The sequence below is a fragment of the Pholis gunnellus genome (assembly GCF_910591455.1).
Source record: "Pholis gunnellus genome assembly, chromosome: 20".
Lineage (NCBI taxonomy): Eukaryota > Metazoa > Chordata > Actinopteri > Perciformes > Pholidae > Pholis > Pholis gunnellus.
In genome coordinates, this window is record NC_136547.1 from 12,449,861 (window position 1) to 12,465,800 (window position 15,940).

Sequence of the window (15,940 nt, forward strand, 5' to 3'; positions counted from 1 at the left end):
TCTTTCCACATTCAATAAAAGGACTGTTGTGATTTCTGTTGGCAACACCTGACATGGTCACAATCTCAAGTGAAAAAAGTAGGAGGGTGGGAAAACAGGAAGTAATTGGCTACATTTACATGCACAGCATAACCTGGCTGGTTGTCGTACTTTGGCCTGACCTGTCTGATTGAGGAGACTTGCTCTGTCAAAATTGTAGATCAACTGTAGAGCAGTAAATATTGACCTACAAGTGTAAAGACAGTGACAATGTAAAGCTAACTGAGTACCTGTGAAAAAGGATTTTGTAACAGAATAGTTTTTTTTTTAATTCTGCAACTTGTAACGTTATATTAATGTGCTGCGACCAAAAACCGAGTCAATTTAATAACCAGGTTCAGCACTATTTTTTTTAAAGAAAGCTGGTTGGTGTGGGGCAGCGATGATGGCCCTGCTGGCCCCGTCGCCATTGACAAACATAATGACTGAATGTGAAGATGAACTCAGGTCTGAAACCTTCGCCCATGTGTGTTAAGTCTGTCTTTTCATGTGATACTCAGTCACACCTGTCCTTTAGTCTGCTGATGGATCCAGTCAGTGAACTTGACCACCTGTGTGTAGACACCGGGGCGGTTCTGCCTCGCACAGCCCTCACCCCAGCTCACAATCCCCGCCAGGAACCACCGCCTGCCTCGCTCCAGACACACCAACGGACCTCCGGAGTCACCCTGAGGGAACACAAACGCACAGTGGTGGACATTCAGACAAATAGACAGGAACATAAATACGAGTACAGAATATAAAAACATTTCCAGAGCAGCTGAAGTGATTTTTCACAGCAGAAACAGAAAACCAATCTCATAGAGGATGTGAGCTACTTGAGCATAAGCAGTATTCTGCCACCAGCAGTTAGCTTCACTTTAACATTATGTTGAGAGATGTCATTATTCTATAAACATTCATAGTTGTGCGTCGACACACCAACAGTGATGTACACACTCACCTGGCAGGCGTCCACCCCTCCTTGCAGGTTCCCAGCGCACAGCATCCTGGGAGTGACGGCCTCGTCATACAGTTTGTTACAAGTGTTCCTGTTGATGATCTTCACTGTGGCCTCTTGTAAGCGAGCGGCCAGTTCACCTATAATTAAAGCAAACACATCTTGTGGTATTATGAATGTTACCATGCTGGGATGCTTATTCTATAAGTCTATTTTGGCCCCATATTGCCTCGTTTCAAAACATCCACAAGATCTAAAAACATACTTTTTTTTTGTAAACTTCAAAAAAACTTTACCGTCCTCCATGAGGACCCCCCAGCCTGTGACGTAGCAGCTGGTTCCTGTCGTGAAGGTGTGCGAGGGCGCGGGGACGCACACGGGCTGCACCAAGTCATTGAAGAAGACGGGAGCACTGAGCTCAAGGAGGGCGATGTCGTAGTCGGAGGTGAACTGGTCGTACTGCGGGTGGAGGAGGATGCGGCGAATTGGTCTGGTGGATGCTCCGTTGTTCCCCGAAGTCATCACCCGCATTCCCATGTAGGCCCGCCACGCACGGGCATCTGAGTATCTGCAGACACAACATTCATAGGCACAGAGCACACATAAATTATGATTATTATGAAGAGGCTTCCAGGCGTCTTTCTTACTTAATGGCATCTGAGTCCTGGAAGCAGTGAGCTGCAGAGATGAGCCAGCGGTTGGCGACCAGCGTGGCTCCACAGACGTGTCCGTAACGATCCATCTGGAGGCTGACCTGCCACGGCCACGACCCCGGCCCAGCGTCAAAGCCTCCCACTATCTTAATACGCTTCCTGGGCCTGGTGCCACAGCCTGGGACACACAGGGAGACAGAGGAGGCACAAATTATTGAGCAGAATTCTCTTTGGAAATGTAAAGGACTTTCATTCAGTCGCAATTACAACTTACCACAGCGCAGTTCATCGGAGCTGTCGAAGCAGTCTTTGACTCCGTCACACTCCGGGTTAACCTTGCTTACACACTTTCCGTTGGCACATTTGAATGAGGATGAGGAGCAGCCTTTAAGGTCTAACGGGAATAACAGACATAATTAGGCAGAGTGAAACAAAGGGCACTTTAAATAGAGAGAGAAGTACTTCGAAATGCAACTTATTGCATAAAAATAAACTTAAGTTGATCAGTGCTGACTGACGTCACGAACACTCACACGCTCTGGTACAGTTGAGTTCATCGCTGCGGTCTTTGCACTCAATGACACCGTTACACACCGAAGACTTTGGCAAACAGACTTTGTTGGAACACACGTGGTGACATTTACCTCCTGAAAAACAACCACAGAAGCTTTAATCATCAGAATAAGAAGGAGCACAGATTGTGTTACGACGGTGTCAGTCTACTCACCACAGGCGCCCTCTTCACTGCTGTCTGCACAGGAGCTCACACACTGGCTGCTTTGAGGCTTACACTGGCCGTTCCCACACAGCACCTCACCTGGCCTGCAGGATGCTACATGTTTTACACATATGTGCAAACATGCACATAAGAAACACACAGACACATACAAATCTGAGTGTAGCACAAAAGTCACGTCTTTCAGATTAAGTGTGGAAAGAAAACAAACTACATCGGTCAAGTGTACAGCCCTTTTGTATCTGCCATAGCGTCTGCAGGCAACAGACTTACAGCATTTAGCCTCGTCCCGTCCGTCTGAGCAGTCTTTCACTCCATCACACACCTTCTTCAAAGGGACGCAGCGTCCATTTCCGCAGCGAAACTGCCGAGGACAGGCTGGGGATAGACAGGGACGGAATTTGAAAGCGCTCTCTGGAATTACAGTACTTTCTTTGGTGTACATGTGGATATGAGACCCCAAGTTCCCTCATGAATGACTTGCTGTATCAGTTAGCCTCTCTGACGGAGCAAATTGCAGTAAGAGAGGCATCAGATTTGACTTACTGCCCTCTGGAGAGAAGGCGCGATAGAGCAAGTAGAAGCCCTTGTGGGTGAGAGACTCGTCCGAATGGAAGTGGAGGGAGAGAGGAGAGGAGTACACTCGCCTTTTGCTGCTGTCTGACACTGGATTACACAGTCTAGATGCAGAGGAGCACAATAGGAGTTGGAATTTTAAACTCACACATGCAGCCACATAACACAATGGCTTAAACAATAATGAGATAAAACACATTTGCAGTAAGTGAATATTGTAAAATCGATTGATGCGGATGGAATGCTAACCCAAAGTTGCTAATGGGGCCACACAGCTCAGTTTCACAACTCACTTGACCCCTCCGATGTCCAGCCAGTCTTTCTCACAACCGTCTGATGACGAGGAATCCTGAATGTCCATCATCACGATCGTCATGGAGATCAGGTATCCTGGCAACGGCGCCTGATAAAGTAACCAAAGGCAAACTAAAGAAAGCATCCACAGGCTGGAATGGGGACGGGTTAAATGTAAAAGGGATGATTCACTCTTTCACTCTCTTACATTCCAACTTCTCTTTCTTATTCCACTGTTTTTAACACACACACACACACACACACACACACACACACACACACACACACACACACACACACACACACACTCTCACAAGCACGTATGTCTACACTCACCCGTATTGTCCAGGTGCAGTCTACGTTAGGAGGGTAATAGGAGGGGTAGTAGGGGGAGGAAATGGAGCCGTTCCAGGAGGAGATCGACCCTCCACAACCTGCAGGGGGAGCGAAGTGCACAGAATACACAATAACACCAAAGGCAACTTTGCTCTACATATGCTAATAAGTGGAAATAAATCATTCCAGCACGAACAGGAACATATCACACAAGATTTGTCTGTCCATGAGAGCACTCAAACCTGCTTTTGGGATGGCTTGGAAGTAAGCTTTGAAGATTGCTCCATCCCTCTGTCTGCTGAAGGAGAAGGTGACCAACATCACATTCCCAGAGGATGTCAGCTTCATGACAGGCGACGGACCCGAAATAGGCAGCCCACACCACCTGAGACAGGTAAATGCATCCAGGATATGTATATATACACACAACATGCAAATGAGACATATAACAGAGACGAGATCAGCACTGCACCAGAGAATGAACGTCTTTACCGTGCGATTATCTTGTTCTGTAAAGGAAGTAAAAAGTCGTAGGCCGAGAGCTTGTGGGCGGCGCAGCTTCCTGGCGTGGCACCTTGCAGGGTGAGGACGACCAGTCGAACCACGTGACCCGACGGCACACGAAGACGCCACTGGTAGTACGGCTTCTTGGGACTCACGAGGCTCAGGGTGCGGTTGTTGCCATATTTGGCATAGAGGTCAAAGGACATCGCTAGACAGAGGACGTGATTTATTCAATATTTATTTCAATATTTAGAAGATGAACGATGTTCAGTGCACTTGTTCCTGTTCTGTCAGCAGACCCAGCATGCAGGCCTTGAAAGCAGCATTAATGGCCACCTTAAAAGTTGAGATCACACTTTTTCTCTAATTATTAACTCGTCATTAGAAACCTGATCTTAAGGTTTTGTGATATTAAGCCAAAGTCTTGCTCTTCTCACCTTGGAAGCCAAGCTGCCACTTCCCGCTCTGGATGCTGTTTGGATTCTTACTCTTGTCGGATTTTTCTTCTGATTCAAAGTCGTCAGGGTCCAAACCTACATACACACACAGCAGATGCCAAAACACTCAAATTCAGTACCACACTAGAGCAATAAATACCCTTATATAAAATAAAATATGAAATAAAAATGAATTATTCCTGGGTAAAATATTTAAAAAGCATTTAGGGTTGGCCGTTAATTAGTTGTTTCTGAATAGTGCTTCTATTTGAAATGTCATGGTGTGTTAAGCATTTGTGAGTTTAAAATGTATGGATGTAACCGTTTAAAATCAATTTATTAGTAGTTATTGTATAGTATTAAGCTAAAATCTGCATATTGCTGTGGCCAAAAACCACATGTGTGCATATGTTTGTGGTTAATGTGCATGTAATGTACAGCGAGAGCCTCTACCCAGCAGGTGGAGCATGTCGTCATCTTGCTCCATGAAATAGCGCTGCTCGTTGCGGCTGTCCCGCTGCACCTTGTTGCTGCCAGGAAGCCTGCGCTGCAGTCTCTCGGGGCCGGACCTCTGGATCGCCTCTGCAACGGCGTCCGGGGCGGAGAATTGACTCCAGTAGAAGACGTTGAGCCCTTCTGCTCCTTCACTGTCACACAAAAGGGTTTACAATGTTGCTATTCTGCAAGGGACATATAACCGAGTATGTTGCTGTCGTGAATGCTCCGTTTATGTTTGAACTGTTGCACATGTCATTTCATCAGTAGGGTTTCTGTTAGTGCATCAAACCTGAAGGCAGTAATTCCTGAGTGCAGGTAGTAAGAGCTCCACGGCGAGGACTCGTAGAGTTCTGAGAACTGCATTTAAAAAAGACAAATAAAGGACGGTTTACCACGTACTGTATACTGTAGGTGTGACATCACAGCGGTGCAAGTGGGGTCACTTTTCACCTGTAACACATGAACACACCTGGTCGAACACGCCTGAGTTCAACAAAAGCATTGTTCTTGTGTGTGTGTGTGTGTGTGTGTATCAACCTCTGCTTGTGTGTGTGTGTGTTGACTTTGAACAGCACAGAGCTCCATTGTGTCTCTACCTGCCGGCCGTGTAGAGTTAGGACCCTGGAAGGTATGGGCTCCTGGCCTTGAGTTCACCTGTTCTTTAATGAACAGATGGCTGTACAGATACTATGACCACTTAACAAGCCTGCTAACTCACCCTCACAGCAGACTAAAGGAGCATTACACGATGTCAGTGTAGAGTTTGGGGGATTTACACCCATCAACTTGCCATTTCGCCACTGCTCAGCAAGAATGTTCAGCCGAGCATCTGACCTTTTGCTCTAAAATCCCAAATTCCCCCTCTCGTATCTCTGTCCAGCCCCGAATCCCTCTGTCATCCCACCCTGCCCTACTGCCCTGTCTCTCCCTCTCAACCCCCAGCGTCAAACTGAGGTTCACCTCCTCTCTGTAGTGTTCGGCACACAGAGTGGCTGATTGTGTGAAAGCTACACAGACAATGTTTTTATTGAAGGCCTGCTCTTCCTCTCACTCTTGCTGCCTGGGCCTAGCTGGACTCACAAATGCCAGGCTTGTCCTCAGCCCTGAAAGGGCCCTGTCCCTGGGGGTCTCGGGAACTTGCACACACAGTGCCCAGCTCCTGTTTCAGCTTTACATTTAACACCACCAGAGAGAGACAGAGAGAGGGACAGAGGGGAGAAAAGTGGTGTGCAGAAAAAAAAGAAACAGAGAGAAAGAGAGTAGAGGACAAAGCCGAATAAAGAGAAAAGGAAACGAATAAGAATGCAAAGACATTAATGGGAAGTAGAAAGAGGGTAGCGGTGTTTTGAAAGCCCAACATTAAAGACACTAGTAGCATGCTGCAGTGAACCATATCGACGTTTGAACAGCGAGATCAGCTTCAGCTGAGAACGGGAAGGTCAAGCAGCACTCTAAAGTGTCATTCAGAGGGGAGGCAGTGACGGACAAGTCCATCGTTCCACTTACATAGTGGTTCAAAGCCTGAGCCTGCAGGCGGAACTGAGGGGAGGTGGAGTCAGTCAGCTCTGAGGAGAAGCTCAGGTTTGGGAACTCCACACTGCCACCGAGGAAGAACACTGAGGAGGGCGGAGCTGGAGAGGAGGAGGTATAGAGATTTGAGACAGGTGCACTTGTGTGACTGCGGGTGTAAGTCAAAATTAGCACATTTTAAGGACAGGAGAAAAGCAGGTCAGTACTCACATGTTAGGAAGTGGAGAGTCAGTGCAATGGCAGCAGCGAAGGGAAAGAAAGGCAGGAGACCTAACATCCATCTCCTCCAGGAGCCACAGACCGGAGCTCGCCCCCCCTCCACCTTCTGCTCCGCCTGGTCCTCAGGCTTCGTGGGGGGGCCCGGTGACTGGGTGGGCTCCTTCACCTCCCCCTCTCCCTTCCAGAGACAAGGGCATGACTCAAATATCATACCGGCTTTTAATGTCTGCGCTCAAGTTGCTTCTAATTGTTTGCATTTTACTCTTGTGTGCACGGCAATAAAGAAAATGCAGCCTATCTGCCAAAATCAATGAGACATCGATTTAATGGCTGAGCAGCCACTGATTCAGTGAGAGTAACGGTGAGCATCTCTGAGCTGAAAGGATCTCCTAAAACATTTAAGGGGTTGGCAGGATTCCCCGGGGGAGCAGACAAAGCGTGGCTAGACGAGTCTGCTTTCCCACGGCCCGGCTCTGCGGTGTCAGCACTCAAACAAGTGGTTCACCCTGATGTGGACATACTGATGTGAGAAAGACACCCACATACCGTCAGAGACAGATTTTGCAATTAAGATGAGCCGTGGCTGACTGGGTTTGATGGGTTATGGTGATTGTGCATCATTTTGCAAAAATAAAAAAGCTCACCAAAGTTGAACTGACCAATGTCGTTATATACAGTAGCCTATATATATTGATAGAACAGTAGAAAGCAAAGTCATATTTGGCAAAAATGCCCTTTACGCGCAATTAAAAGAGCACACTGATGGTGCCTTACCTGTGCAGCGGAGCAGCCTGATAGTCCATGCCCGGAGACGCAGTACACTTCGCAAGTTTTTCTTTTGGGGAGAGTCCTCATAGCACTGTCCCGTTTAGCTCCGGAGAGGCGATATGCAACAATACCTCAGACATAGAAACGATGGAGAGAGAGAGAGAGAGAGAGAGAGAGAGAGAGAAAGAGAGGAAACCCCCACTGTCGCTTCCTTTGGAAAAAAAAGCGCAGAAATCCGACCTGAGCGGCTCGGATGCGGTGGGCTTTCACCGCCTCCCGTTTACCTGAACTGGGCGGCAGGTGTCACACGGAGCCCCAGAATGCAGCGCGGGGGACAATGAGAGCACTATGAAGGGCTAAGCCTACAATCCCCACAACCATCAGTGCGGCAGATATTGTGGGCAAACTTCCTCGCTGTGTTTGCGGGAGCAGACCTGGGAGGCACAAAGGGGTGCTTGATGGAAACGTGTGCGAGGTATAACAATTGGGGTTCGGCTGCTGGGCCCTTGGATGCTCCATGGGGGCTCAAAGCAAGACAACCTGCAAATAGAACGTTTGGCACCAAACTTGACCACTGTGAGGGTGCAACAGGACATAACAGGGTGTCTCACTGAGCTTTCTGTTATTATTATTGCCTTGCTTTTGCTGCTTTGTCTGTCTTTTTTAAAGGTGCTATATAAATAAAGTTATTATAACGGGTTTATAGTCCAAGAATTGGAAGGAGGAATGCAGCTAAGATACTTTATTAGAAATACAATCTTTCAACGCACTTCCTGTTTGCTTAGTTGGGGGTGTATACTTGAGTCACACATGAATAACACATAAAAGGCAAACATTGCTCTTAGATAAATACACAGTACACTGATGATGCTTTTATTATTTGGTGAGCGACAGCATATTTAAACATCTCCTGGCACTGGATGAATAAGAGCTTCATCATGTCAGCTGATATGGCTGTAGATCCAGGAGGTGAACTTGTTGACCTTGGTGTAGACCCCAGGCAGGTTTGGTCTGCCACAGCCCGCCCCCCAGCTGACGATGCCAATCAGGAACCAGCGACCCCCGCCCGGTCCCTGACAGGACAGAGGACCCCCTGAATCGCCCTGAGGAACAAAAAGTGCAGTTGATGTAGAAAGAACATTCAAAAAGTATACGGCAACTTTCAAAGCTTCACATCCACTAAATAAATTAAAACGGAGGTAATTATGGGTGATTCAGTCAGGTGTGAGCTCACGCTGCAGGCGTCACGCTCTCCAGAGGGGACCCCGGCACACAGCATGCGGGATGACACAGGTCCGTAGCTCTTCTTACAGTCAGTCTGGCTCAGTAGGGACACCTCAGCTTTCTGCAGCACGGAGGGCAGCACTTTGTCTGCAGGGGGGCAAGATGGACGTAGATCATGTAAATGACAGATATGAATATATACACATATGGGCGACTTTAAGCTGACATTAGCAGTAGTAGCTCATGAAGAGTGCAGGAGTTGATAAAGTGGCTCTCTTCCTAAATGGAAAAAAGAAGCACAGGAGCATGTATCTAAATACAGTATGTAATTTTAAGTTTATATTACTTACTGCATTATTACAATGATGTTTATAGAACACTGCATAAACTAGCCCCGTCAGACAAACCCCCTAAAGGACATCATGGTTGTATTAAAGTATAAAAGTCACTGAGCTCTATCCAAGGTGTTGCTCACCCGCCTCAGAGCGGTATCCCCACCCGGTGACAATGCAGCGATGGCTGTCAGTGACAGTGTGGGAGGAAGGTGGCAGGCACACAGGCTGGACCAGCGGGCTGAGGGAGGGAGGCCAGGGCTTCTTCAGCTGCAGCAGGGCGATGTCATAGTCGAACGTGTACGCGTTGTAATACTCGTGCACCACGATCCGCTGGATCTCCGCCACGTGTTTGGCACTGCCCTGTGTCAGCATGCCGAGGTGGGCGCTCCAGTAACGTGGGTCAGACAGCCTGGTGGAGTCAGAGGTCAAGGGTCACCAGAGGAAGACATTGTGTAGAGATCATACTGTCTTTAATACAACTTGAAAGCAGATGAGTTGTCAGTAAGTGACAGGTTTGTTCATAAAATAAGAAAATAAATCTAATTTCTGCAACAAAAAAAAGTTTTCTTTTATCTAATTTTTTCTTTTCTTTTTTGTGAAATGATGCATATTTCTACATCTTCAGGCATCTTAAAAAAAACCTCTTCAAATAAAACAATCTAAGAAGAAAAAAAACATGACAACTCGTGTCCACACAAAGGCACGACAGTGTGATGGGTGTTTGCAAATACATTTACAGTGTTTTAAGGGGTCACACGTTTTAAAGAATGGTATCAGTAAGAGTAGGCCTGCTGCTCTATATTTCAAACATGTGATCATATAACTATAACAGGAGCGAGTGTGACTGACCTTTCCTTGCTGAAGCAGTGTGCTGCTGAGATGAGCCAATCAGAGGAGAGGACAGAAGCACCACAGTAGAGGTTACCAGAGAAGTGGAGGCTGACCTGCCACGGCCACTCCCCCTCCACTGAGTTATCTCCACCTACGATACGCTCTTGTCCTGTAGATGAACCAACGTTCTTCACCAAGGAGGGACGGCCACAGGCTGAGGAGCACAGAGATGGATACTGTTGGTATACTGGTTATATTACACTGGACACAACATATATGGACATGTGCAGTATACTATAAATCCCTCAACGAGAGACAAAGCAATACATGTTATTACTATTATTGTGACCATGTGCAGTTTATAGATCTATTAGGAATTTATAGTTCCCAGTGTGTTCTGTATCAGCGTTGGTTTACAGTGGGCTTTCTATGCTGACATACTGAGTCATCACCATGACTGCTGCCACCTTATTAAAAAGTAGAGCTTTGGTGTGTGTGTGTGTGTGTGTGTGTGTGTGTGTGTGTGTGTGTGTGTGTACAATATTGTCCCGAATCAGTGAGTGATCAAAGACAAGCCTGTTCCCATCACCTTGAGACCCCATTATGATGAAATAACAGCGAACAGAGAGAGCCATTACAGCTGGGTCACCTCAGTGCTGCAGGTCAGCAGGTTTGGTGCATGCTGCCCAGTGGATTATAAAATAACGACAACATTCTCATAAAGCCACATGAAGGATCTGGCAGAGAACTGGCAGTGTAGCGGCACTATAATCAGTATCAGTTGCTTCATTATGAGCCAACAACTCAGGTGGAACATAACCAAATGTGTGTGATCCTAGCCGATTAATCATTTAACTGGTCTTCATTTGAGTGGAAAACAACTTTAAGAAAGATTACTGACAGACTACGATTATGCTGATACAATTAAGATGATAAAAGGGTGGAGGAAACAGCATTTTACCATCATCTTACTTCCATAATTCAACCTACATTTGTTTGGAACTGGATGTTAAAATGTCAAATGATGGAGGCCAGAACAGTTGAGTTATTCAAAATGTGTTTAGATATAGTGTCTTACAAAAATGAAGCAGTTTTGCATTCTACCACATGTTGACATTGTAAAGACCCAAGGTGCAAGATTTAATACTAGAAAAAGGGGTGGATACAGAAATATTAAAAATAAAACATCTGTGATTTTCTTTATGTTGCCACTTCAAGATGTGCACGTGGAGCAGGTAATGCAGAGCGCTCACCACAGTCAGCCTCATCACTGTGGTCCTGACAGTCAAGAACACCGTCACACTTTGCGTTTTTCTTCAAGATGCAGGAGCCACTGCTGCATTGATACCTGATTGCTGAGCAGGTTGTTTCTAACAAAAGCAGAGAACATATTGCAATTATTACTGGTTAAAGGGTAAAAAGGGGACATAGATGAATTGTAAAGATTCTTACCCTGAGTGCAGTTGATCTCATCTATTCCATTGGTGCAGTCCGTCTCTCCGTTGCACACAAACAAAGGATGCAGAGGGCTGTTGCCACCGCAGTTCTTTGTCGGCCTCGCTGTGAAGATATGTAACATTTTTCCAATGTGTGACTGATTCCAAATACAATCAAAAGACAGTGTAATGTGTTACCAGTACTTCACAGTGCAATTTTTTTCTTTCAGGCAACCAGTACTATGTAACCTATAGGACAACTTACAGCAGAAGACCTCGTCACTCTCATCCTGGCAGTCGTCCAGGCCGTCGCAGCGCCGACTCTTTTCCACACACAGTCCTGTGGAGCACAGGAAGTGGCTCTCCGGACAGGCTGGTGCACACAGGAGCGGGGAAAGAGACAAATTAAGTGCATTAACAAAATTGCTTTTGCTGCATTATTTCTACTCTAGTGACAAAAAGACACCACAAAGTGCTTCTGTGTTTATGCCGCTCAAAACTATGTGAATGACACAAAAGCTACATTGACAAAAGTGAATCTACTTAAATGCTTTCATGTTCTTTAAAACAGGTCCATGCTGTCTATTTTTCCTATGTTTTCTCTCTGTAAAGCAGATTGTAATTTTTAGAATCCACAAACAAAGTCATTAGCTCACATCCACACTGAAGCACAATGAAACACCTAACCGTCATTTCCTACAGTGTATCCTGGCTGTTATAATGAGTCGGGCTCTGGGCCCGGCAGTGCTTACGGTGGCCGATATAGTAGCTGCTGTAGGACGCCTGGAACGGCTGAGCAGAGTTACGTGAGCTGCAGCGAAACTCCACCTCTGGGCTGTGGTCAGCGATCCGAAACACCGTGTGGTGTCCCACGTAGCTGCCACAGAAACTGGGGAGGGAAAGCAACCATTAACAAACCATCAAAGGGTGTTGTCATGGGATGAATAAGAATTGACATAAAATGTAAAAAAAATATCATCAGACACAGTCTATGATTGTGGACATTTGTCAAATGGACACAATTATCTGAAATACTAGTGTCTTGAATATGGAGTGAATTTAGTTTTGAGTTTTAAACCCACATACATGATTTCATTGACCTTCCACCAGCCATGTTCACAGCCCTTCACTTCCTTTGGTTTCAATACATAGTTCTGAAACTGCAGCGCAACTCCTAAAGCACTGTTGGGGGTCTAGAAAAAAATACAGAGCACACAATCAATAAAAGCTATTTGAAGTCACCAGTAAAGAAAAACTCAGCCACAGTTTTACAAGTCATGTATAAGTATATGTGTGCCCTACCTCGAACTTCCAGGTGCAGAAGCACTGTGGGGGCAGAAGGCTGGGGTGGAAGGGGCTGTAGATTTGACCAGTGATGTCAGGCTCTAACTGCGTCTCAATGTGAGACATACACACTGAGAGAGACAGAGACAGACTCAAGGATTATACTTTCACCGCCAGTGAATCCCAAAGTGGTCTCTAGATAAATCTCAGGGGTCCGAAGAAGAAAAATGAAACGGGGGAGAATCAAAAACATCTTTCTTATAAACCAAAACAATGTTTTTATTCTACGGAAACCGTAAGTAGTCTTATTATTCTGTTCACGGCTCATAGACATGTGTATAGGGATCACACACACACACACAACCACTGGCATATAAAGTAACAAGGTAAATGTGTCATACTTTCTTTAACAATGGCCTCAAAGTGTCCTCTGAAGCTCTTGTTGCCGTTGGTCATTCTGAAGGACAGCAGCATGACATTGGAGGTGGACACCAGGGAGAATGAGTTGGACACTGGCTCACACATCCTGCAGCACAGAGGCACACTTTACTTTATGTAAGGTTTATGTTTTAGAGAAAATACAGTGACGTATTGGAATAAAAGCCTTTGGAATTGCTAATATGTGGAAAAGCAGACCTGTGCAGAATGCGCCCTCTCATGGGCAGCAGGGCGTCGTACACAGTCAGGGCGTCACTCACACAGTCGCTGGGCTCAATGAGGAAGGAGGTGACGGTCAGACGGATCATCGAGCCGGGGACAGCGGTGAGTTTTACATGGCAGTTCACACCACCCCATGACGAGAAGACGTTTAAAGGGACGCTCAGCCCAGGAAGGTTGGCATACAGCTTATCTACACACTGTGAGCCTGGGAGGAGAGAAAAAACCTTCATGGACACACATTATGACATGCAGTGTAACTTTTATTGCACTTAAGTATCATCCCTTACCTGCTCCATTTGATGAATAATCTGATCGCTGAACAGCTGGAGGAAGACACAGTAATCAGTCTATGCATTGATACACACTCTTAGGATGCACATGTAAACACACTGGCGCACCATTGATGAGGATGGAGTCTAGATCTACTGGGAGACCCAGCAGGTAGCCTACGGAGGACCTGTTCATCAGGCTGGTGTGGACCGAGTCTCTGAAAATGGCTTCCACACACTCCTCACACACTGCTGGGCTCTTTAATCGCGGGACCACAAACAGCATCCAGAAATGAACCAGCACACCGCCCTGGTTGCTGTTGCTGTGTGAGGAAAATAGGGTTTACATCAACACTTTTAAAAACAAGGTGTGTCGCTCAGCCGTAAATAAGTGTTGATGCTTGAAACTGCAATCAAAAGCACAACGCGAAACATAAATATCGGATGATGATGATGAATAACAGGCCCACTGTACCTGAGGTCTGAAATGACAGCTTGCTTGTAGAGTCTGGCCACTGAGGACACCTTGTACACATTGCTCACCTACGAGACACCAGCAATTAACTGTAAGACTCTCTCAGATCCTGGTTTGGCACTAACCATCAGGTAAATAACAGGGTTACATCAATACGTACCACGTGTTGTATTTTGTTTGCCATGGATACAAACTCATGGGATTCTGCCTGGCGGTACTCCGGGATAAACTCCACGTTGGCAACACGAAACACACCGGCAAAATACGCTCCACTGTTGCTCTCCCTGCGAACTAATTAAACCAAGTCAAAACCTGCATTATACGGTGAAGTTCCACTTTGATGCGGTCTTGTAATCGCACGCTATAAAAGATATGAATATGGGACTTAAGTATAAGAAACCTCTCGCTTACATATGAAGACCCACAGCAGGGACCACATGATAATCACCACCACAAACACCACCGCTGCGATGATGACAGCCAGGTGAGGGATGCTCAGCAGACGGGCCTGCAGCCTCTCGAGTCCCTTGGGCTTCCGTCTCGTCTTCCTGTACTTCCTGCAGATCTTGCGCAGAGTGTGGTCAACTGTGGCCACCTCCACAGACACATCTGCAATCTACGAGCCAGGGAGGGAGGACACATTCACACTCTACTGCAAAGCGCCCATCGCGGTGGCAGTAAATTGTGACTTGCCCTTTTCGAGGGGTCATTTCAATCTGTGTGGATTCTAATAGGGACGCGGTTAACGATGCTGAAGTGATATGTAAAGCACAAGTCTCTTGATACACGAGGTGCATTAGGACTTTCCAGGATTCAGTGTTGGGACAAAAGGGCACAAGAGAGCACTTTGAGGACCACGAGGAGGTTCAATTACTGGAAAAAGATCAAGAGTGCATAACCTTGCTTCTACCATTCATCTCTTATCACTGTACCTTATCCAGGTCAGCTAGATTACAGTAGGCTGAACAATATGCTAATCGATCCAGAATGCACAGAGACATGAGTGGGCAAGTGTTCAAATAGTGCAAGGTCACAGCATGCACTGAAAAAACATCAATGCTCATGAAGGTAAACAAAGCCATCACATTTAGCCGTTGATCTGCCAACAGTGAAGTAAGCCTGAGTCTACCAGTAATGACGCTCCAGTACCGGTCACTTTGGCTTGAGAGGAAAGCGCGACAGCAACGGTAACTCCATCAGATGCAGCGCTCGGCTCTCATTGAGTTACCCACTGCACATATATTATTCATTCAGTGTCATCCCATACTGTGCAAGCGGCACTTAATCCATCACAAGTTAATGGGATATAGATTCCCACTGGGAAAAAAAAAAAGTTTAATCTATTTTACACATTTAATCATTTAATCAATGACAAAAGAGGTGTTAAAGGTTTTGATGTTGTATCCCCTCAAATCTCCAGGTTTTAATCTGGAGAAATGTCTATATTCCCAATTAAAATGTGACAAAAGGATTCAACTGATTCAAATTAAGATTGAAAATGTTGTAGTTTACGTAAAGATCCATCTTACTTACACTGGCAGCTTCCAGTTGAGATGCACCATCATCTCCGCTTGTCTTCTCGTTGGCCTCGCGCTCTGTGCCCATGACACAGGCATCCCTTCAAGCCTCTATCATCTAATTCCTGATTTCCGGGTTTTAAGATCCATTCTTTTTTTTCCTTCAGCAAAAACCGCCTTATGAAAACGGCAACAAACCGCGTAGAGCCACACAGCGCAGTGTGTGGATGCACAGTCGACAGGCGTGTGAAACCAGATCCTGGCATTGGAGAAACGGCGAGCTCGCTGACGGCGACGTACCCCCTCCAGTCCTATGGCTAATGTTTCATTCATTAACTCCTATCGTTGCCTTCTATCTAATTCATTGGAACTAATATTC

General features: G+C 46.1%; 2 protein-coding genes across 2 annotated transcripts; both read right to left on the reverse strand.

Moving 5' to 3' along the window:
* Positions 1–539: 539 nt before the first annotated feature.
* On the reverse strand, positions 540–7,617 carry LOC306712581 (suppressor of tumorigenicity 14 protein homolog; the record flags this gene model as incomplete). Its single annotated transcript, XM_079181916.1, has 19 exons — positions 540–707; positions 983–1,119; positions 1,276–1,547; positions 1,627–1,810; positions 1,907–2,026; positions 2,166–2,279; positions 2,360–2,464; positions 2,642–2,746; positions 2,915–3,048; positions 3,238–3,347; positions 3,575–3,672; positions 3,817–3,959; positions 4,067–4,286; positions 4,516–4,611; positions 4,969–5,162; positions 5,303–5,370; positions 6,520–6,644; positions 6,754–6,940; positions 7,537–7,617. The coding sequence occupies 19 exons, from the start codon at positions 7,615–7,617 to the stop codon at positions 540–542; spliced, it is 2,661 nt and encodes an 886-aa protein (XP_079038042.1).
* An 854-nt stretch (positions 7,618–8,471) lies between these two features.
* tmprss7 (transmembrane serine protease 7) lies at positions 8,472–15,657 on the reverse strand (the record flags this gene model as incomplete). Its single annotated transcript, XM_079181793.1, has 18 exons — positions 15,578–15,657; positions 14,456–14,660; positions 14,205–14,335; positions 14,045–14,112; positions 13,699–13,892; positions 13,588–13,623; positions 13,277–13,505; positions 13,042–13,166; positions 12,659–12,771; positions 12,443–12,549; positions 12,109–12,245; positions 11,622–11,729; positions 11,373–11,480; positions 11,174–11,290; positions 9,939–10,134; positions 9,230–9,498; positions 8,765–8,901; positions 8,472–8,633 (listed from the first exon to the last, which is right to left on the reverse strand). Exons 1-18 carry the CDS (start codon positions 15,647–15,649, stop codon positions 8,472–8,474), a joined length of 2,514 nt encoding a protein of 837 aa, XP_079037919.1. The 5' UTR covers positions 15,650–15,657.
* Between the last annotated feature and the right edge of the window lie 283 nt (positions 15,658–15,940).